Here is a 22,384-nt window from a genome sequence, read left to right on the forward strand (position 1 = left end):
GCCAGAGGCATCAGATTCCCCCGCCCCCCCAAGCTGGAGTTACAGGTGATTGTGAGCCACCTTAGCGGAGTACCAGGGACTGAACTTGGTCTTCTGGTAAAGCTCCTAACCACTGAGCCATCTCTCTAGCTCTTCCCAGTGTTTTAACGCTTTGTATATTCCTATGTATAGAATTTTGAATGTGTGTGTGTGATGGCTGTAGGAAAATTTTCTGGTTATTTGTTTTGTTTTTTGAGAAAGGTTTTCTCTGTGTAACAGCCCTGGCTGTCCTGGAACTTGATTTGTAGACCAGGCTGGCCTTGAACTCACAGAGATCTGTTTGCCTCTGCCTCCCAAGTGCTGGAATGAAAGGCATGTACCACCACTGCCCGGCTCTGGTTAATATTTTTAATCAGAGAAAGTGGAAAATTACTCTGACTTAATTATATAGAGTAAGGAAATTTTAGAGTTTGTGAATCCTTAAGGTAAGCAGCATTCCTCTCTGCTTATGTATGAATAGGCAACAGATGTGCCTGCTGCTAATGCTAGGATCATGGGCTATTTCTTATTTGCATTGCTTCAAATGATTTGGAGAGTTAGGAATCTGAGCCTTCACTTTGCTGCAGAAGTAGCAATCTAGAAGTTTTGTGTGGCTGGACATAATGGAACATACCTTATTCCCAGCTCTTGGGTGGCATAAGCAAGCAAATCTCCATGAATTTGAGGCCAGCCAGGACTACATAGTAAGATCTTGTTTCAAAAAACAGTTCTGTGTATCAAAAGGTAAACTAATATGTGTTTCAAAGCCTGACAACTGCCTACAATTTTGGAGGTAAGTTAATTGGTAGAAAGCAGTAGTTACTTGGGGGCTGGAGAGATGGCTCAGCAGTTAGGAGCACTTGTTGCTCTTAGAGAAGACCTAACTATGGTTCCCAGCTCCCATAAGGTGGCTCATGAAGATTCTTACCTCTAGTTCCAGGGGATCTGGCACTTCTTCTGAACTTTGCCAGCACCAGTATGTACGTGGTGCGCAGGCAAAACACACATGTACACATTTTTTTAAGCCAAAAAACTAATTACTTCGATTTTGTTTTTCTTCAACAAGATAAAAATATGTTGTTACTTTTTGATTCTGCTATTGAGCAGCCCTGAAGCTGTTTTGAATAAACTTAACCAGTTTCCTAAGAGTTTTTATTATATATAGCTTGCATTGGATGGGATTTTATTGTTTCAACTCTTTGAAAATGTTTCGTTTGATTTGTTTCCATAACTAAGCAAACTAAGGCCAAATATTGTTAAGGAATTACAATGTCACAAGCAGAATTCCTTTTGAGGGTTTTTTGATACCCAGCCTCGTCCTGCTCTGCTCCTTGGTTGTTCTACCGCAGTAGCAAGTTCGCTTGGTGGATAATGAAGCTTTTGCTGCTTCAGCACAGGCACCAGACCCACAGTGGTGGTAGAGTGTGTGTGTGTGTGTGTGTGTGTGTGTGTGTGTGTGTGTGTGTGTGAATCAGTGGATGAACTTCTTACTTGACTGAACTAAAAATTTCTCTATCTGGGTTATTTCTCTCCCACAAAACTAGTTTAAATTTTTAGATTAAGATGACCTTTTAAAGATTTGTCTTCATAATGTTTGTCTGGGTACCATGCTTCTATGGACTGTTTTAAATGTTGCTTTTGATATGGGAACGAGCTGTTTTCATGAGTACTGTACCCATGTTTACTTCTTTTTTTTTTTTTTTGTACTTTAGTAGTATTTTTAAATTTTTGAAATATTTGTGTCATCAGTAATAATTTATATCTTAAAACTAGAAATATGCTTTAAAACAATTCAAAGGTGAAGTTTTTTACTTTTGTTGTAGGTGGGATTTTGGCATAGATGTTTCTTACCATGCCTGTAAGTCAGTTTCATAGTCTTAAGTTAGCAGGTAGTTTCGGTTCCTAATTAACTGCCTGAACCTCTGGCTTAGGGATTTCTTCCCTGGCATAGTGGACTGTCTTTCTCACCCAAGAGCGTGTGTCAGGTTAGATCCTAAAATGAAGGGGTTTTTTTCTTGTTTTTTACATTTCTACTCAAGAAACGGGTTTGTTTGTTTTTGTTTTTGGTTTTGGTTTTTTGTTAAGCAGCAAATTATTCTGGACATTATAAAACCCACTAATGGCCATTCCAGTTAAAAGAAGTATTTGAAATTCCTCAAGTTTTAGCTTTCCTACTAGTCAGTCATACTGTAGAACAAAATCTACATGCTAGTACCTGACATTCAACTAAAAATTACTTACTTACAAAATGATTACCAAATCAGAGAAAATTTTTCTGTCAACTGATTGTCCTCTGGTTGTGTGGTTCCTGTGCAGTGGTGATATCACATCAATTACATCATAGTTAATTTGTTCAGTGAAGGTTTCACCTTGATTCAGGTTAGACAGACAGACAGACACACACACACACACACACACACACACACATACATATCTATGGTGTAACAAGAACAAACACTACACAGAACTTACTAAATACTTCTGATAAACATTTGCCTTGGTGCTGGAGAGTTTGAGTATTTTATTTCTTTAACACTTGAAAATTGAGAACTGTGTATGTTGTGGAATGTCTCATCTCTAATTGTTAATTGAAAGAAAACAGTCTGTCTGCAGAGATGTTTGTCATGGCCAAGTAAAGGCTGCATAATCTGCTGCCCCTGTATCTGTCTATATGTGCTCACTGCGTCACCCAGGCCCTGTATCTGTATGTGCTCACTGCAGTCACCCTGGCCCTGTATCTGTATGTGCTCACTGCCGGCACCAGGTCAAAAGCAGATTCTTTTTGTGGTGTTAAAGGAAAAAAGGAAATATTTTAAAAGACTAGAGAGAAATAGAGTGACACTGAATCTAGATTGTAATTGTTGAATTATTTTATTTTTAAAATTTTTTACTTTTATTTTATGTGCATTGGTATTTTGCCTGCAGGTATATCTGTGTGATGATGTCAGATCTTGGAGTAACAGGCAGTTGTGAGCTGCCATGTGGGTGCTGGGATTTGAACTCTTGTCCTCTGGAAGAGCAGTCAGTGCCCTTAACCGCTTAGCCAACTCTCCAGCCCCTGGATTTTTTTTTTAATTGGCTGACATCCAGTATTAATTATTTAATTGACCATAGTATCTCTGTAACTGAACCACATTGTCACCGAAGAGTTCTGTTTTATGAAGTCTTAGGCAAAAAGTCAAATGCATGCATTCTATAACTTGAAAGAGGAAATGCCATCAAAACAAAAAAGCAAATTCATAACCAAGCTATAAATACAGAGGTTGCCTACAGAGAATGAATGTTTCATGAGTTCTAAAGAGTGTACTTTTACTTCTGTCTGAAAGTAGATGTGTATCTCCCTTTGTGCAGTATCCTGGGATTCACGGTAGCCTTTCATTTCTTTTACTACAGCCAAGAAGTGATGCATCTTACAAATGATAATGTTGCACAGTTTATAGGATATTTGTGTGTGTGTGTATGTGTGTGTGTGTGTGTGTGTGTGTGTGTGTATGATAAGTGTTTGCTAATTTCAGTTCTCCAGTATGTATTGTATATGTGTATAAGATACAGACACAATATTTTTCCTCTTACATTTTCATATTTTGAAAGTCAGTTTTTTAACCCAGGAGCCAACTTGATATTATGCCTTTAGTCCTTTAGATTTTCATTAAAGCTTACTAGATTATTATATAAGAATAATGTAAATGCTATAAAATCATTTTTTCAAATGCAATGTTAAATTTATGCTTATTGGCTTATGTTTCTACTAATAGCCATTTGGTGGTATGAAATGTGTCTGTTTTCAAAGCTTTTTAAATAATTTCTTCTATAAAGTATAGCTGTTACTCTGAATCTGATTCTCACTAAGGTGCTGTCATGTTTTTGTTTTGTTACTAGAGTCTTACATTTAAAGAAAAGGTAACAAGCCTTAAATTTAAAGAAAAGCCTACAGATCTGGAGACAAGGAGCTATAAGTGCCTTCTTTTGTCCATGGTGAAACTAATTCATGCAGATCCAAAGCTTTTGCTTTGTGTAAGTATTTTAATGAAATGCTTTGAAATTATTCCACTAATTTAGTTGAATTAAAAGAACAAAATCCTTTCTAGTCATAAGTAACAACCTCTAAGACATTGCCAAGAAAACTCATTTCCAGAGAATTGTAATAGAATTAGACCACCTTTCCTAACCTTTCCCTTCCTTATCGTTGAATGATTTTAGTGGCATCACTGTCCTTGGTCTGTTTTAGATCATGCATTATGATGAGGCGTACTCCTGGGGTCAAGTGGAACAAGCAACTATAAAAGCAGTGTGCTCTGCATCTACACCACTCAATGTTTTTTTCTATTACTAAGCAAATTAGCGTTTATAGCTAGCTCCCTGTGTTCCTTCACCAGCCCTCTATTACTGTATTAGAAGAGAAAGTAAAATGCTGTAACTCTGCTTTTTATTGCCTCAGATGATACTGGATTCCTGAGAACATCACTTTGGTACACAGAGTAATTAAGAAACAATGTAAATACTGTAACCAAGTGATAGTTACAGGAAAAGATTAAATGTATGGGCTCTGAAGAAAGACTAGTTAGTAGCAGGTGGTTTACTTCAACCTTTGCCCCTTAGGTTTTTCACCTGAAATAGTAGGTAATAATAGCTTCTACCACAGAGAGATCCTTCAGGAGAGTCAACTAGCATGTGTAGGGCTTTGAGGAACAATTCCTGGCATATAATAAGTGATCTGGTTGGTTGCTGCTACTATTACTAAGAGACATTTATGTTCTTACTAATGTTTAAATAAAACTATCTGAATTGTTAATAGGATGATATGTTTAACATTTCTCAGGATCCTTAATCCTTGGAGAACACTGTCAAGTAACATTTCTAATTGGTGTCCTCAGTGCCAGGCTTTTCAAATGCTTTGGTGTTTTACACTTTTGCTGCTATGCTTTTCAAATAACTGAAATACAGGCATTCATAACTAAATGCCTATGGTTTCAAGAGTAATATGAACTCCCATGTTTGTGTGTGTGCGTACACTTTTTGAGACAAAGTCTTGCTGTGTATCCTGTGTTGACCTTGAACTCGACATCCCTGCTGATAATACAGGATTATATCATCATGTCTCCTCTCCAGAATTTAAAAAATATTTACACATGAGAAATTTTTCTGATAATGAGGTAATAGAGACAGAGAGGATGAAGTTCCCAAAGGATCAACCCCAAAAGAAAATCTATGAGCTTTTTGAGCTTTTTTGAAAGCCCACCAAAATTTTGAGATTGTAGTAGAATAGTTAGATCATTGACTTGGAAAAATTACATACAATTTGTCAGTGGACTCTGAAATAATAACACTTCTTTTCTTGGTTTCTCTGGTGTGTGGCATGAGTTATGGCATCTCATTATGAATGACACATAATACTAGGGTTACTTTGTTTACATGGCTGTATTTTTATGTTCAACAATAAACCAAACTCACCAGTGTTTTTCATCTTAAGTAGGTTATTGTTTGAAGAACAAGAGTTGAATTGTTTGAGGCGAAGAAGTAAAATTTGCTATTTTCCAAGAATTATGGAAATCCTTTTTGTTTTCCTTGATGATGTTGAGGATTGAACCAGAGTCTAGTAGTCTTGTAATGCCTGCAGATGATCTACCACTGGCCTGACCCTCCTTGCCTTTTGTTTGGTTGAGTTGGCTGGGTGGGTGGGGTTTTGTTTGATTGGCAACTGTCACTATATTTGACAGCATCCTAACGCCATGGAAATTGCTTCCTTTGCTGCCATCTAGTGGTTAAGTAACTTTCCCCAGTAACCATAGGAAAAAGAATATTTACAGATAAATTCTAAACCTTCGTTAATAAGAGAAATATAAACATGGTCTCAATCATGGTATTTTTAAAGTAATACAATTCTGTCTTCTCTTTTTACCATCTTTGTCCTGGTTTGTGTTACTCTATGTTTTCCACCTTTCTGATTTACTGCCATCATTTCTTACATCTCTATCTCTACTTTAAGTTATAGTGTCCACTTTATGGAGACCTCACTGACTGGACCACATTCCCAGCCTCTGAATCTCCTGGCAGAGGGTACTTTGACATTTCTTACCTCATTTGCAGTTTGTTATTTATTTAGTAATTTAATTAATACTTGTTTTCCTCATGAGACTATTGGGAGGTAGGAGACATCTTTTTCTTCCTTCCTTCCTTCCTTCCTTCCTTCCTTCCTTCCTTCCTTCCTTCCTTCCTTCCTTCCTTCCCTCCCTCTCTCCCTCCCTCCCTCCCTCCCTCCTTCCTTCCTTTCTTTCTTTCGCTTTCTTGCTTTCTTCTCCTTCTTCTTCTTCTTCTTCTTCTTCCTCTTTCTCCTCCTCCTCCTTTTTTTTTTTGTCTTTTTGAGGCAATGTCTCTTTTACTATGCAGCTCTCTCTGTACTGGAACTTGATGTGTAGACCAGGCTGGCCTCAAACTCACAAAGATACACCTGCCTCTGCCTCCTGAGTGCTGGGACTAAATTCATGCGCCACCATGCCCGGCAGCATCTGTTCTTGTTTGTTTTTGCTCTTTTGGGGGGGCCCACCACCCAGCCCCCAGATAAATCACACAAGAAGGCTTATTCTTAATTATGAATGCCCAGCCTTAGATTAACTTATTTATAGCCAGCTTTCCTGAACTTAAATTATCTCGTTCATCTTTTGCCTCTGGGCTTTTGTCTTCCCTGTTCCTGTCTACCTTTCTTTGTCTCTTACTCTGTGGCTTGCTCTGTAGCTGGGTGGCTGGCCCCTGGAGTCCTCCTCCTTCTCTGGCTACTTCTTGATCTCTCTTCAGATTTCTCCTTCTATCTAGTCTCTCTGCCTGCCAGCCTATCCTTTCTCCTGCCTTGCCTTTGGCTGGCCAGTTCTTTATTAGACCATCAGGTGTTTTAGACAGGCACAGTAACACAGCTTCACAGAGTTAAACAAATGCAACATAAACAAAAGTAACACACCTTAAAATAATACTCTCCAACAGGCATCTTTCTTTTTTATTGCTATGTCTTTGCTGTTCAACAAATTCTATAGAGTTATAAGTGAATAGTGAACATCAGAAAATGGACAAGAGTTTGTAATTACAGTTATACTAGGTGAGACTATATGTTAGATATTATAACAAAGAATATGTAATCAACAAATAAAATACAGATATAAGTTCAGTTGGTTTCACTTAAATGAATCATATGTTCTTTTTCTCTTTGTTTTTCCAAATAAGGTCTCCCTGTGCAGCCCAGGCTGCTCCTGAACTCAAGAGCCTCATGACTTGGCCTGCTAATTGCTGGGATTACAAGTGTGCACTATCATGCCACCAAACCATATATTATTTAAGTGTAAATAGATTTTTACAAATTATCAGAAACAGTTTGTTGAACAGGTAAACTTCATATTTAGGAAGAGTAGTAATTTCTTAGTACATGATGGCATTTTTCCACGGTGACTGGAGTGTTGCTTTCTTTAGGTATGGATTCTAGTTTTCCTTTAACATGGCTATGTAGATTGTATTGTTTAAGACAGGGTTACATGTAGCCCAGGCTGGCCTCTGATTCATTATGTAGTCAAAGGTGACCTTGAATTTTTGATCCTTTTACCTCTGTCTCCCAAGCGCTGGAATACAGCCCAGAGCTTTCTGTGTGCTAAGCAAACATTCTACCAACTGAGCTACATCCCCAGCCCAGCTGTGTGCACTGAACAGGACTTTTATACTTAACCCTTGGATTCCTGATGTGTGCAGTTTTTTTCCTTTTCCCTTGTGGTTTTGGGATTGAAATTCAGCATTCTAGTATTGATTTATATGCCTAGCCTCTAATACATTTTCTTAGTTGAAAAGCTAGTGTCTGTTCAATTAGGAGTCTACTGATATGACATTTGTTAACAGAACTGCAAATTAAGAGAACCCTCAATAAATCTGATTTTTAAAAAAATTTTATATATATATATAGTTTGTTTGTATTTGAGACAAGGTTTCTCTTTATAGCCCTGATTATCCTGGAACTCACTCTGTAGACCAGGCTGGCTTCAAACTCAGAGAGATCTGCCTGCCTCTGCCTCCCGAGTACTGAGATTAATGGCATGAGCCACCATTGCCTGACTTAAAAACATTATAATTTTATTGAGTTACGATTCACACAGCCACCACTGCCCAGCTTAAAAAATTGTATTTTTGTTGAGTTACAATTCACATACTATAAAAAAAACATCATTTCATGGTAAGGCTATAGCTTGCTTCACATTTCGTGAATGAGGCCATAGGTTCAACCCTTAGTACTTACCCCCCTCTACTCCTATTTGTTATTTATAGAACATTTTCATCATCTCTAAAGGAAACTGTAGCTGTTTACAGTTGATCTTTACTTTGTGCCTCATAATCCTGCCAATACATTCTTTTAAAAATTGTAGTTTGGGGTTGGGGATTTAGCTCAGTGGTAGAGCGCTTGCCTAGCAAGTGCAAGGCCCTGGGTTCGGTCCTCAGCCCTAAAGTAAAAAAATTAAAAAAAAAAATTGAAGTTTGAACCAGGAGGTGGTGATACACGCCTTTAATCCCAGCACTCAGGAAACAGAAGCAGGCAGATCTCTGAGTTCAGGCCAGCTTGGTCTACAGAGGGAGTTCCAGGACAGCCAGTGCTATACAGAGAAACCCTTTCTCAAAAACAAAACAAGATAAAATGAAGTTTGAAGGAGCTAGGGAGATGACTTGGTGCTTAAGAGTACTTCCTACTTTTCCACAGTTCCTGAGTTGTGTTCCCAGCACCCATACCAGCTTCTGGGCATCCAGCACTCTCTTCTGCTGCCATGGCCACCTGGATACATGTGTAATATACACATACATATATGTAAATAAATAAATTCAATACAAAATAAAATTTGCTTTTCTCTTGCAGAATCCAAGAAAACAGGGCCCCGAAACTCAAGGCAGTACAGCAGAATTAATTACAGGGCTTGTCCAACTGGTCCCTCAGTCACACATGCCAGAGATCGCTCAGGAAGCGATGGAGGTAAGGGGAAGTGAATTCTAGGCTCTTGAAAGAAAGAATGTAACTGTTTCCATTCTTCTGTTTTCTAGGTCCTTTATTTTTCAAACAATTATTGGACCCTTTCTATATGCTTTTTAAAAACTATATTTAACAAATTTTTAAATTTTTTTTTTTTGTGTGTATGTGTGTGTGTGTGTGTGTATGTATGTATGTATGTATGTATAAGTATAGTGCCTTCAGGAGCCAAAAAAAGGTGTTGGATTTCCTGGAGCTAGGATTACAGGCCATTGTGAGCCACCTGATGTGGGTGCTGGAACCTTCACTTGGGTCCTCTGCAAGAACCTGTACACTCTTAATCCCTGAGCCCCTGAGCCATCTCTCTAGCCCCTCTATGTACTTTTTTGATGTTCTTTGGTGTATAGTTTCAGTGAGTGATAAATGGATATCTGTTCTGGAAATGACTTGTTTGTGTCTTTGTTTTATAAGCTCTGTAGAGGTTCCATTTATTTGCTGTATATTATAGGCAGCAACAAAACAGCATTGTACTATTTATTGTAAACGGAGGCTTTTCTCTGTCCTGCCCCATCCCACAGCCATTTCCAAATAACCACTCAGAGGCTTTTATTAATTATAAATGTTTGTCTGATGGCTCAGGCTTATTATTAGTAAGCTCTTACATTTAAATTCACCCATATTTCTTATTTGTGCTTTGCCACATGGTTCGTAGCTTGTTACTTCATTTTCTATACATCTTGCTTCCTCAGTGGCTGGCTGGCATCTGCCCCGACTCGATCCTTCATCTCCAATTAGATTATACCACCTACCCTTATTCTGCCTGGTTATTGGCCAAAACAGCTTTATTTATCAACCAATGAGAAGAACACATATTCACAGCATACAGAAGAACCATCTAACAGCAAATTATTTTCTAAGACTTACTTTATCATTATTTTGTGTATTGTTTTGTGTGCATGTATATATGTGTACTGTGTGTGTGTGTGCATTGCCTGAGGATGCCAGAAGAGGGTAGTGGTTTTGGTTTTGGTTTTAAATTGTGTGTGCATATGGAGGTTAGAAAAAACTCAGGTGTCTGGCCTTGGGTGGCAAATAAGTTTACCAGCTGTATCATCTCACCAGCCCCTACAGTTTCTTTTACGTTTGTTTGTTTGTTTGTTTTTGAGACGAGATTTTACTATATTTTCTTGTGTGGTTTCCAAATCCTAAAGCAGTCCTCCTCCATCCCTTGTATTAGTTGAAACTATACTTGTGTGTCACAAGCCATGTTGTATTTGGATTACATTGTGTAAAAAATTTTGGAAGTTTATGGTTTCTTGATTCCTTAAATTTATTGTCATGTCTGTGCATGATAGGGGTAGGGTGTGTGTGGACTTGCAGTGGCACACGTCTGGAAGTCGGGGCAACCTTGTGGGGTTGATCTTCTCCTTCTACCTTTACGTGGGTCTCAGGGATTGAACTAAGGTCTTCAGGCTTATGTAATAGGTACTTTTACCTGATGAGCCATGGGTAGTTGATGATGGACATTCAGTGTTATTTCTGTTTGAGGGTTACTACAAATAATGCTGTTAAAGTTACTGTATCATCTTGTATTTCCATTAGCAGTGTACTAGTGTTTTGGTATTTCTCCATCCTTGCTGACACTTGTATTGTCTGTTGTCAAATTATAGCCAGCCTACTGTGTTAAGAAAGTTGATTTTTTAAAAAATTATATTTATAGCTGGGCTTGATAGCTCATGCCTTTAATCCCATCACTCAGGATGCAGAAACAGGTGTATTTCTGAGATTGAAGCCAGTCTGGTCCACAGAGCGAGTTCCGGCTGGCACAGCCAAGACTACACAGAGAAACCCTATCTGAAAACAACAACAACAAAATTACCTTTAATTATTTATTGTGTGGGGGTGTATACATATCACAGCATACATGTAGAGGTCAGAGGATAACTTACAGGAGTTGTTTTTCTCTTTCCACCACTGGGTCCCAGGGATTGAACTCAGATTGTCAGGCTTGGCTGCTAGTGCACCTCCTGAGCCACCTCATCAGCTCAAAGTTCACTTTTCAAAGTTATTTTTAGATTGACAACTTAAAAGTATATCTTTAATCTAAATAAAATTTATTGATGTATAATTTACATATAGTAACTAATTTAGGATTTAGAATCTTTCTATTCATCCCAGAAAATTCCCTTTCTGCAGTTAGTACTCCTACACTTGTTGTCCACATGTATTGGTCTGAGTCTGTCATTCTTGGTTAGTTCGGCAAGTCTGTAGTTCATGAATAGAATTCATCAAATGTGATCTTACTTTGCCCCCACCTTAAATTAGGAAGTAGTTTGTATTATTTTTTATAGTCTTGTGTATTGTTGCACATGGTAGTTCCTTTTTCCTGATTGTTAGGAATATTCCATTCATTCATTGATGGGCTCATTGGTAGACAGCTTCCACTTCTAGTGAACGTTAACCTTATATTCCTTTGCAGTCCTCATCCTGTTTCACCCCTTGTCTGCCCTTGGCCTCCTTTGTAATCATTGATTTGCTCTATTAATGTAGATTAGTTTGCATTTTATATAAGGGGAATAAAAGTTCTTATTTGTAATTCAGCATAATTGCTGTAGCTATATTGCATTAGTAGTTGATTTTTTTTAAAGGTTCATCCTATTTTATTCTGTTTAGTGTTCCATTATATGAATATAGCACAATTTGTTTTCTCATTTATCTGTTGATGATCACTTTTGTATTTTTGCTTTTGGCTATTTAGAAATAGAGCTTTTGCTGGGTATGGTGGCATACACCTTCAATCCCAGTATTCAGGAAGCAGAGGCAGATAGATTTCTGTGAGTTTGTGGCCAGCCTGGTCTACATGGCAAGTTCCAGGCCACCTGGTGGTACAGAGCAAGACCTTGTCATCAAAATGATGAAGATAATAAAAAAGAAGATAAAAAGAAAAATTGATAGATTCTAGGTTCACTTATATATAAATCTAAGATGTGAACAGATTTTTCATTTTTCTTGAGTAAATTCCAACCATTGCAAAAAACAAACAAACATACAAACAAAACAAAAACAAAAACAAAGAACCAGCCTGGTATACATGGAGAATTCCAGGACAGTCAGGGCTACATAGGAAGACCTCATCTAAAAGTAAAATAAAATAAAACGAGTTACTAATGAGTGCAAAAACTGGATGAATCTCACAGACATGATATTGAATGAAAATAATCAAATACAAAGATCATGCTGTTGGCTCCCTTTACATAAAGCTTAAAAACAAGCAAAACAATCTGGCAATGGCATTCAGTGCAGTAGCTACTTTTACAAAGAGCTTGGGAGATGAGTTCGGAAGGGCTTCTTATTGCTGGCAGTGTTGAGCAGGTAATGGTGGGACATGCTGAAATCCTGAGCTCTCCTCTCTAGATTATCTCCTGTACTTGTGTGTTCCTTGTACACACATTTGCTCTGTGTGTGTGTGTGTGTGTGTGTGTGTGTGTGTATCACTATTCATCCTAGAAACTGGTATATTGCTTGTATTCTTTTTGGAGGATCTGTTCAGTATTTTCATTGTTTTCACCCAGATAATTAGTTCTTATGTTTTTTCTTATGTATGTTATATATAATTCAAGATTAAAAAATACATGTATATTCCTCTTTTAATAGAATATCAGGAGGACTTTAATTATTCATTAATAAGAGAATAGATCAGTATTTAAGAGTGGTATTTCAACTTGGCATGCTATTAAACATTCATTAAAACCTACTGAATCATTCAGCAATATTTGAAAATACTTACAAAATATTAATGTGTAATGTGTTTGCAGCTTTCTTGAAGTAATCAGTCACACACTATGTAGCAGTATTTTCATCAACAGTGAACCACAAATATTGAGGTGTTTCCCAACAAATTGTATCATCTACTTATTCCGTAGCCATCATAGTTTACATCAGCATACTCTGATACTGGCATGGTGACAGATTTATCTCTGAGGCTCTTCTCAGGGTATATCTCTGTCAAGTGACACATGGCAGTTTGGAAAATTTAAAACTGGACATGAAAAGGAATATCTCATTGAAATGGAAAAAGGATAGTAAGTTTTTGTTCCTATTAATCAGAAAATTTTATTAAACAGAAAATGGGTCACCTAAAACCTAAAATATCTAAATCTCACTCAAGGCCAAACCATTTGTAAATGACAGACGTAAAGTTGGGATTCAGGGTCCAACTTCTGATGAGTGCTCTTATACTGCAATGCCCTCTCCCCTTTACTATATGCATAATTTTAAGTCCCTCAAAAACACAGATGTGATTTGGCAGCTTAACACCCTCTAAAAAGAAAACCTTGGTATGCCTTGTTTTCTTTCCATATTCACTTTCCCCAAGTTCTCATAATGGAGAGCTAGAACCACTGGAGCACCAGAGCCCGTAAGGATTGCTCCTCACTGCCTTTTGTCTTTCCATCTTGTTCACGTGTATTTGTTTGCAAAGTTTCAGTAGAACCAGAGAAAATGAGTGCTTTAATTTCCTAATCACATCCATACCACTGTATGGAAAATAACAGAAAACCCTTAAGTACCAGCAAATTGTACCAAGTGTTCGTACAGTAATGGGAAAACTGAATTATGATTTGTGCTATCTCTTTAAAAGTGGAAACTATAAATTACTTATTTGTTCCATATAACATTTCCTTGATGTTTTAGTAAAAAGAGTATATATAAAGCACCCATGTGTATATTGACCACTGACTGAATGTACAGAACACAATAGAACTTGCTAGGGAATGGGGAAACATTGTGAAATTGGAGTCTAGCTTGAGCAGGTGTGAAGGAAGAGTCTTTGCTTTCATAACCTTTGATAGTTTTAATTTATGAAATAGCATATTTATATGATAGTAACTTATTTAAAATGAGTCATTTAACTCCTCTTGGTACTCACAAAATTCTTCAAAACAACCTGTTATTATATACAAAGTTTGCTTTTGTTACCCCTCTGTTAATTTTAGAAAATAACTTTTCTAACCAAAAAGTGTGTGACATTAATTTCTTCTGTATTCATTTGTGTGTGTTAATTTTGCTGTGTGTGTTAATTTTAGGGGAGACAGTTTGTTCTAGAGTTATTAATTATTAAAATCATATTGTTGATTTTTCTTTCTTTTCTTTTCTATTTTTCTTTTTTCTTTTGGTTTTTAAGACAGGGTCTCTGTGTATAGCTTTGGAGCCTGTCCTGGAACTTGCACTGTAGACCATGTTGGCCTCGAACTCACAGAGATTTGCCTGCCTCTGCCTCCCAAGTGCTGGAATTAAAGGCGTGCGCCACCACCTATGTTGTTGATTTCTTAAAGTAGTTTTGTGTGTATATATTGTTTTGATTTCATTCACAATTTTGTGTGTATGCCACTTAAAGAGTCAAAATGATGGGGCAAAGGCAGTTAGTTCTGGGTCTGTGATGCTCTGTAGAGAATTGTGTTCTCCAGATTTACTCTCAGAAAGGTGGTTTTCCCTGTATCTCAAGGCTAGTTACACAGCCCAGTTTGTTAGCATTTGCAAAATAATTACTCCAGTGTCAGTTTTCTAAAACATTTTCAGTGAACTCTCTCTTTCTTTAAATTTCAGGCCTTGTTGGTTCTTCATCAGTTAGATAGCATCGATTTATGGAACCCTGATGCTCCCGTAGAGACATTTTGGGAAATTAGGTATATGTACTTTTAAATTTTAATTCAGTTTAAAATTTTAATTTTGTATTTTGTCTTTGAATATTAGATTTATAGTATTTAGTTCATTGTGATATTTATTCAGTTATACCTATAGATACTTTATGATTTGTATTTTATTTGGGTTGAAAATATTAGAATATTTAACTGTCAGAGAAATATCACATATATGCAAAACAAAAGTTTTAAAATGATGCTAAATTTTATCACCCTGCTACAAGTTCTGCTATGTCATGTATTATCTTCTATCATGTTCTTCCACACAGTTAAAATTGTGTTTCTTGTTTCGAGATAGAATCTGTAGCCTTGACTAGCCTGGAACTCTCTATGTTGACCAGGCTGGCCTTCAAGTCATAGAAATCCACCCGCCTCTGCCTCTAGAGTGCTGGGTCTAAAGGTGTGTCCTAAATTTCAGGTTTTGCCATCTCATTATAGACTTGGGTGTGCTAAGTGGAAGTGGAAGTTAAAACCTAAACTCTAATGATATAATCATTGGAGCCATATGTAATTAACTTTTAATTTAACACATTATAAAAGAAAAAACTTAAATAAGTGCATTTTATTTAACTTGATGTATATAATATTTCAACATATAATTAATTTGAATTGTCAATGTGACATTTTATATTTTTGTTTTCATTAAGTCTTCAAAATCTGTAGTGTGTCTCACAAAGCACATCTCAATTTGGACAAGCTTCATTTAAAGTGCTCAAGTAGTCATGTGGGTGGCCAGTAGCTAAACTGTTAGTGCAATTTCAGTAGAGCATAGAGACAAGTTCTCTAAAGGGTGGGAAATAGGCCAGATCTTGGCTCATCCATTCTGCTGTAACTATGCACTTTTACTGTTGGAGCAATGAAACAGTTACAGACTGCATGGGAACGAAGGAGTGTGGCTGTGTTCCACTGAAACTTCCTTTATAAAAGTTGGTGGGTGGGGCCGGGCGGTGGTGGCACACGCCTTTAATCCCAGCACTTGGGAGGCAGAGCCAGGCGGATCTCTGTGAGTTCGAGGCCAGCCTGGGCTACCAAGTGAGTTCCAGGAAAAGGCGCAAAGCTACACAGAGAAACCCTGTCTCGAAAACCAAAAAAAAAAAAATAAAAAAAATTAAATAAATAAATAAATAAATAAATAAATAAATAAAAGTTGGTGGGGTGGCTGGATCTCAACTACTCTATCTCTTTGCAGTCTTTGCTATGCATGTGGACTTACAATTTCTTCTTACCCCCTCACTGCAAGGATGGACTTCTTTTTAATTTGTTGTTATTAACATTTGGATACAACCCATGAACAAGGAAGACTAAGCCTCTATAGAAACTTACATTATGAAATAATGCCGTTCTATGTATGATTATGTCTATATTAGGTTCTTGATGATTCTGTAACAATGAACTTTATGTTACTGCAGTTCACAAATGCTTTTTTACATCTGCAAGAAATTAACTAGCCATCAAATGCTTAGTAGCACAGAAATTCTCAAGTGGTTACGGGAAATTCTGATCTGCAGGAATAAATTTCTTCTTAAAAATAAGGTAAGCACAGTGACATTTCTTATATTGGAAATATTTGAATAGTAAGGAGATGTGTTAGTTTCCTTTTGTTGCTTTGATAAACATCATGACCAAAACTTGGGTTGGGGGATTTGGCTTTACATGTCTTGATGACAGCCCATCACTGGGGGAAGCCAAGGCATGAACTATGGAGGAATACTGCTTATTGGCTTGCTGTCTGTGGCTTGCTCATTATACAACCCAGGACCACTGGGTAGCAACTGCCTATGGTGGGCTAGAAACTCATATATCAGTCATTAATCAAGAAAATGCCCCACAGACGTGGCCACAGGCCAGCCTGATGGAGGAATCTTCTTAATTACAATTCCCTCTTCTAAGATCACTCTAACTTGGGCCAAGGTGACAAAAAGCTAACCAGCACAGGACCAAATAAGAAGTGTTTATCAGCTAGATTATATCCCCCTTCAACTTCTCCCTCAGTGAATTCCTTAAGAGAAACGTAAGTACGTTTAAAAATTCTAGGTGTTGACCTGACCATCTGAATGTTAGTGGATTCTGGGTCAGGCCTATGAAGACTGGAAGGCTACTATAATCATAGAAGGCTCAAAGAATCTGATTTCTCTTTATTCTTAAGTCCATACATATCGTATTACTTGGCTCTCGAAGAGCTAAAGGGCAAAGGTTTAATTAGTATGCCCCTCCTAAAGGTTTGTCTTTTAGCTGGGTATGGTGGCACATGCCTGTAATTCCTGTACTGTTGTGGCCTGCATGAGTTTAAGGCCAGCCTGAACTGCAGAGTGGGTTCTAGGCCAGCCTGAACTACATATTGAGATGTTGTTGCAAACAAGGCCAGGAGATATAGCTTAATAGTAGAGAACTCTTGTACTATAGAGTCAGTAGATGATTTCATCTTTTGAAAAGATCAGGAATCTTCTTTTATTTGGAATAAAATGTTTTGATTCTGAACTTTTGAGACATGTTGGAGTTCTGGGGAATAGGAAAGAACCTTACATTTCTTTTAACATACAATTTTTATAATCAATTTAAAATTTTTTCTACGCTGGGCGGTGGTGGCGCATGCCTTTAATCCTAGCACTTGGAAGGCAGAGCTAGGCGGATCTCTGTGAGTTCGAGGCCAGCCTGGTCTACAGAGCGAGATCTGGGACAGGCACCAAAACTACACAGAGAAACCCTGTCTTTTTTTTTTTTTAGATTTATTTATTATGTATACAGTGTTCTGTCTGTCTGCACATATGCCCGCATGCCAGAAGAGGACACCAGATCTCATTACAGATGGTTGTAAGCCACCATGTGGTTGCTGGGAATTGAACTCAGGACCTTTGGAAGAGCAAGCAGTGATCTTAACCTCTGAGCCATCTCTCCAGCCCAAAACCCTGTCTTGAAAAACAAAACAAACAAATAAAAAAAAAGTTTTTCTATTATGACATAGTTTAAAGAATACTTGATTAATGAATTTTTATCCAGGCCTAAAATCATAGCTATGAGAAACCTTACCAAGCATTTTGATAAAATTTTGTTTAGAGGTGTTCTGATGGAGAGGGGCAGTTATTTGTATCTGGCGTATCTTGTGCAGGCCTAAAATCATAGCTATGAGAAACCTTACCAAGCATTTTGATAAAATTTTGTTTAGAGGTGTTCTGATAGAGAGGGGCAGTTATTTGTATCTGGCGTATCTTGTGTATTAACATAGTAAACTTAAGTTTATCCCAAAGATAAGATATTAAACTGAAGAATTTTATGTGGGGGCTGGAGAGATGGCTCAGTGGTTAAAAGCACTGGCTGCTCTTCTAGAGGACCCAGGTTCAATTTCCCAGCACCCATATGACAACTCACAACTGTCTGTAACTCCAGTTCTACAGTGTGTGACAACCTGCCTCTCCAGACACATGGCATATAAACAAAAATGCAGGCAAAATACCCACACACACAAAAAGAAAGAAAAAAAAAAGAATTTTGTCTGCTGGCTTCGGTATAATGTCTAACAGTCAGTGTTAGTAATCTAGTAGTGAGTCAGAAGTTCTCTGTTGAGGGCTTGAGAACCAGTTCAGCAGTTAAGAGCAGTCCTAAGAACCAAGATCAGATCCCCACACCCAAGTAACAAGCCAGATAGGTATCCATGCACGATATAACCTCAGATCTTGAGGATCTTGATCTCGAGGATCCTTGGGCTTGCTGGCTTTCAATCTAGGTGAGAAATAACCCCCAATTTCAGGGACAGAACTTGCCTAAAAGGAATAGTTGGAAGGTGCTAGAGAAGGTCACCTGACACCCATTACATGTATATGTATACACTCTTACATATATACACACACAAAAATACAAAATATTTAACAAAAAAATTGAACATAGGATTACCATGTAATCCCACTACTGGTTGCAGAGAAAGGGAGAAGGAAGGGGGTCCTTCCTGTGCTGTGGCTAGTCAAATCAATGCTTTACTTAAAAAATAAAGTTCTAATTATCCTGACAAGGCAAAATTGTTATCTATAACTCATATAGTATTATAGTTTTCTTGCAATAGACTTTATTTCACTAAGCATCAATGTTGGAGAGTAGACCACTGAGAGGTATTTCAAAGAAAGACATTGACCAAACCTTACTTACCTCAAGGTGAAACATTGGGGTTGAGAGGAAGCTTTCCGGGACTGCCTTAAGCAGAAGGTCAGCCCACACTGAGTCCTCTTCTACGGACGTCAGTGCTTCAGTGGGACTCCCTTCTTTTTTCTAGCAGGCGGATAGAAGTTCCTGTCACTTTCTCTTCCTTTGTGGAGTAGGATGTGATATTCCTGCTGGTGGGAGTAGCACTCAGATGTCAGTGGATCATGATGAGTTACTACGGACCTGTGCTCTTGGAGCATCTCTGCGGAAAGGAAAAGGGAATTCCTCCATGGTAGGTAACTTCCTTTGTGACTCCTGTACCATCATTTCTGCACTAGTTTTCTGAGTGGACTTTGGTAAATTTCAATTAAATAATTTTGAATGTTAGTTTTATTGCTGCTCACTGTGGAACCCTGGGCAAATTCTTCACAATTCTGTGCACAGTTTCTCAGATTTAAAGTGGAGATACCAGGACATGGTGAAACACACCCATAATTTCAGTGTTCCAGAGGCTGAGGCAGGAGGATCACAAGTTGGTCTTTTGTTTTGTTTGTTTGTCTTTTAAAGACAGGGTATCACTATGTAGCCCTGACTATTCTGGAACTTCCTATGTACACCAAGCTAGTCTCAAATTGAGAGATCTGCCCATACCACCACCCCTGGCCTTTTAAATTTTGCTTTTTAAAATGTGTTTGAGTTTTTTACCTACCTGTATATTTGTGCACTCCTGTGTGCCTAGAGTCTATAGAGGCCAGAAGAGGGCTTCTGATCCTGTGGAACCGGAGTCACAGATGGTTGTGAGCTGCCTTATGAGTGCCGAGAAGTGAACCCAGGTCTCCTGGAAGGGCAGGCATGCGTGTACCTAGTGCCCTGAACTATTGGCCTTATTCTTCTCCCTCAGAGGAAACAAGTTTGAAGCTGGCTTGGTCTATATACTGTGTTCCAAAAAAACCAAATAAGCAGAAAGTGATTAATAATAATAGTTAATTAAAAATAAATCAAAAGGGTATAATCATGCTCCAGAGTTGTTGGGAGGATTATACTAGGTGAAATGTCAATAGCACTTGATTATTTGACACTGTGGCTGATAGCTATAATCATTCTGACATGAACCCTGTCAGAAAGTCTGTATTCATAGGCAGAAGTTGAACTAAAGGAGATTAAAATGGAAATTGAACCTGAAGTTAAAACAAAATATTTATTTTGCTAAGTATTACAAATAAGTGTTTATTTCTTTCTCTCTTTGCTTTTATTTTTGCTTTTTTATGTATACATACATGTATTTATGTGTTCATACAGTCTTGCTCTATAGCCCTGGCTAGCCTTGAATTCACTGTAATCCTCCTGCTTCAGCCTTGTAGGTGCTGTGATTATAGGCATATGCAATCAGTCATGCTTGGCAAGTTTGAAGTTTTTAGACTGGGTCTCATATAGACCAGGCGTCCTTGATCCTCCTGCCCCTTCCACACAAGTGCTGAGATTATAGGTATTAGCACTATCCCCAGCAGGACATTTATTTCTATATGTGAATGTCCTTAAAATATAAATAATAATATGAGCAGTTACAAAATCATTATGGAAGACTTTGTTTTTCAGACATAGCCTTTTTATCCTTAAGTTTTACTGTAGCCTGTTGAGGGGAAACCACTCAATAAGCCCTGTAGCGGCTGCGGAGTGTGCTTTGCCTGTGTACTTTGTATTTGCTCTGTAATGTATTTCTGCAGTTAATGGTTGGGGAATGTCAGATCAGATCAGTATATCTTGTGCTGCGGTGTTTAGTTTGTGGGCCATTGTTTCAGTCAGCGCTACCATGTATTTATTCCTTCCCTCTATGGAGTAGTGCTTCCTGTTGCTTCCTCTTCCTTTGTCATTTCATGGTTGACTCATAAGTGCAGTAAAGTTTTGCTGTAGTAGGCTCTGTGTTTTAGTGTCTCACTTGAATATTTGTTATAGATTTTATTTACATTTCTGGAATCTAAGATAATACCGATTTGAATTGAAACACAATACCATTGTGCTTTATATTGGTTCATGTTATCTCATTTAGAATAAGGTACATCAGGAAAAGATCTTATGTTTAAAAAGGAGAATTCGTTTTAGTTTTGTGTACAGTGATAGATGGTATATTGTTGAGTTTGCAAGTAAAGTCACCTAAGTTGTAGATCTATTCCCCCTGCCTCCAGGATAGCACAGCAGGGTGCAGTGGAACCCCACCAATATGCCGACAAGCCCAAACCAAGCTGGAAGTGGCCTTGTATATGTTTCTGTGGAGTCCTGACATGGAAGCTGTTCTGGTTGCTATGTCCTGTTTCCGCCACCTCTGTGAGGAAGCAGATATCCGGTGTGGGGTGGATGAAGTGTCAGTACACAACTTCTTGCCCAACTATAACACATTCATGGAATTTGCCTCTGTCAGCAATATGACGTCAACAGGTAAATGTGGGTAATTTTTTTTTCTTTCTTTTTAACTCAGTTACTTTGACTGATATCTAATTATTTTTATAGTGGAGTGTGTTTAAGACAACAGTTTGAAAGTTTCCAGGGCTAATTCATATTGCTTACTTGAAATCCTTTTCTGAACAAGGTAGGATGAAATTAAGTGACATTTGAAATAGAATTTTTACTGAATGTTTTTGATGCACACTTTTGTTAATAACTGGCACTGTAAATTGCTTTTAGTTGTAGACTATAGAAATTACTCTGCTTGAATTGTAAGTGAGGAGATTGGAAAACATAGGTGTGGAGATGGCTGTTTGTGTTCTAGACTTCATGGACTTGGAAATGAGTACTCTTGTAGAGGCTGGTGAGAGCTTGGTCATCGGAGTTATTTGTTGTACTCTTTCACTGTGCTCCGGGTGGGGCTCAGCCCGTTCCTTGGCTCTAAGCACTCACTGGCTTTGCTGTTGTCTTTGCTTAGGAAGAGCAGCGCTTCAGAAGAGAGTGATGGCCCTGCTAAGGCGCATTGAGCACCCCACTGCAGGAAACACTGAGGTATGGCCTCAGCAGCAGCAGCAGCACCCATTCCAGGTCCCCACCCTCATGTTAGAAGCCTCCTCTTAGCTATGTGATAAGCAACAACTTCAGAAAGCATATCTGAGCTTTGTGCATATTGCGAGTAGGATATTCTACTCAAAACCTGGTAGTTCCATGTTGATTTTGAGTTCACCCCTAAACTTGCTTCTTAATGATAATTAACTTCATTTTAGGCTTGGGAAGACACACATGCAAAATGGGAACAGGCTACAAAACTAATCCTTAACTACCCAAAAACCAAAATGGAAGATGGCCAGGTGAGTTTGTGCAGTGAATTTTTGTGTATTAATTGATTTCTTGCATCACTTAAGTAATCTTTTGTGAGCTACTCAGAGTAGTATACTATATAGAATTGTTTTAAGACTACTTGTGGTTCATTTAAGTCTGTACTGCCTAATCTTGTAGCTGTTAGCCACATGTATCTGTTAGAATGTAAGTTTTAACTTGTTTAAGTTAAATAAATTAATTTATTTTCTCAGTTTTACAGTAGCCAAAGTTGAGCATGGATTTGCTATGTTGG

At 37.9% G+C, this 22,384-nt stretch overlaps 1 protein-coding gene across 1 annotated transcript in view; it reads left to right on the plus strand.

The window, feature by feature from the left end:
• Positions 1-22,384, plus strand: part of Nf1 (neurofibromin 1) — a 244,887-nt gene that overhangs the window by 86,214 nt on the left and 136,289 nt on the right. Inside the window, 8 exon segments of the mRNA XM_059271304.1 lie at positions 3,898-4,032; positions 8,894-9,007; positions 14,606-14,685; positions 16,110-16,233; positions 18,962-19,123; positions 21,015-21,264; positions 21,749-21,822; positions 22,038-22,121. Of these exon segments, the coding sequence (XP_059127287.1) occupies positions 3,898-4,032; positions 8,894-9,007; positions 14,606-14,685; positions 16,110-16,233; positions 18,962-19,123; positions 21,015-21,264; positions 21,749-21,822; positions 22,038-22,121 (1,023 nt within the window).

This window comes from Peromyscus eremicus, chromosome 8a (genome assembly GCF_949786415.1).
Source record: "Peromyscus eremicus chromosome 8a, PerEre_H2_v1, whole genome shotgun sequence".
Classification (NCBI taxonomy): domain Eukaryota; kingdom Metazoa; phylum Chordata; class Mammalia; order Rodentia; family Cricetidae; genus Peromyscus; species Peromyscus eremicus.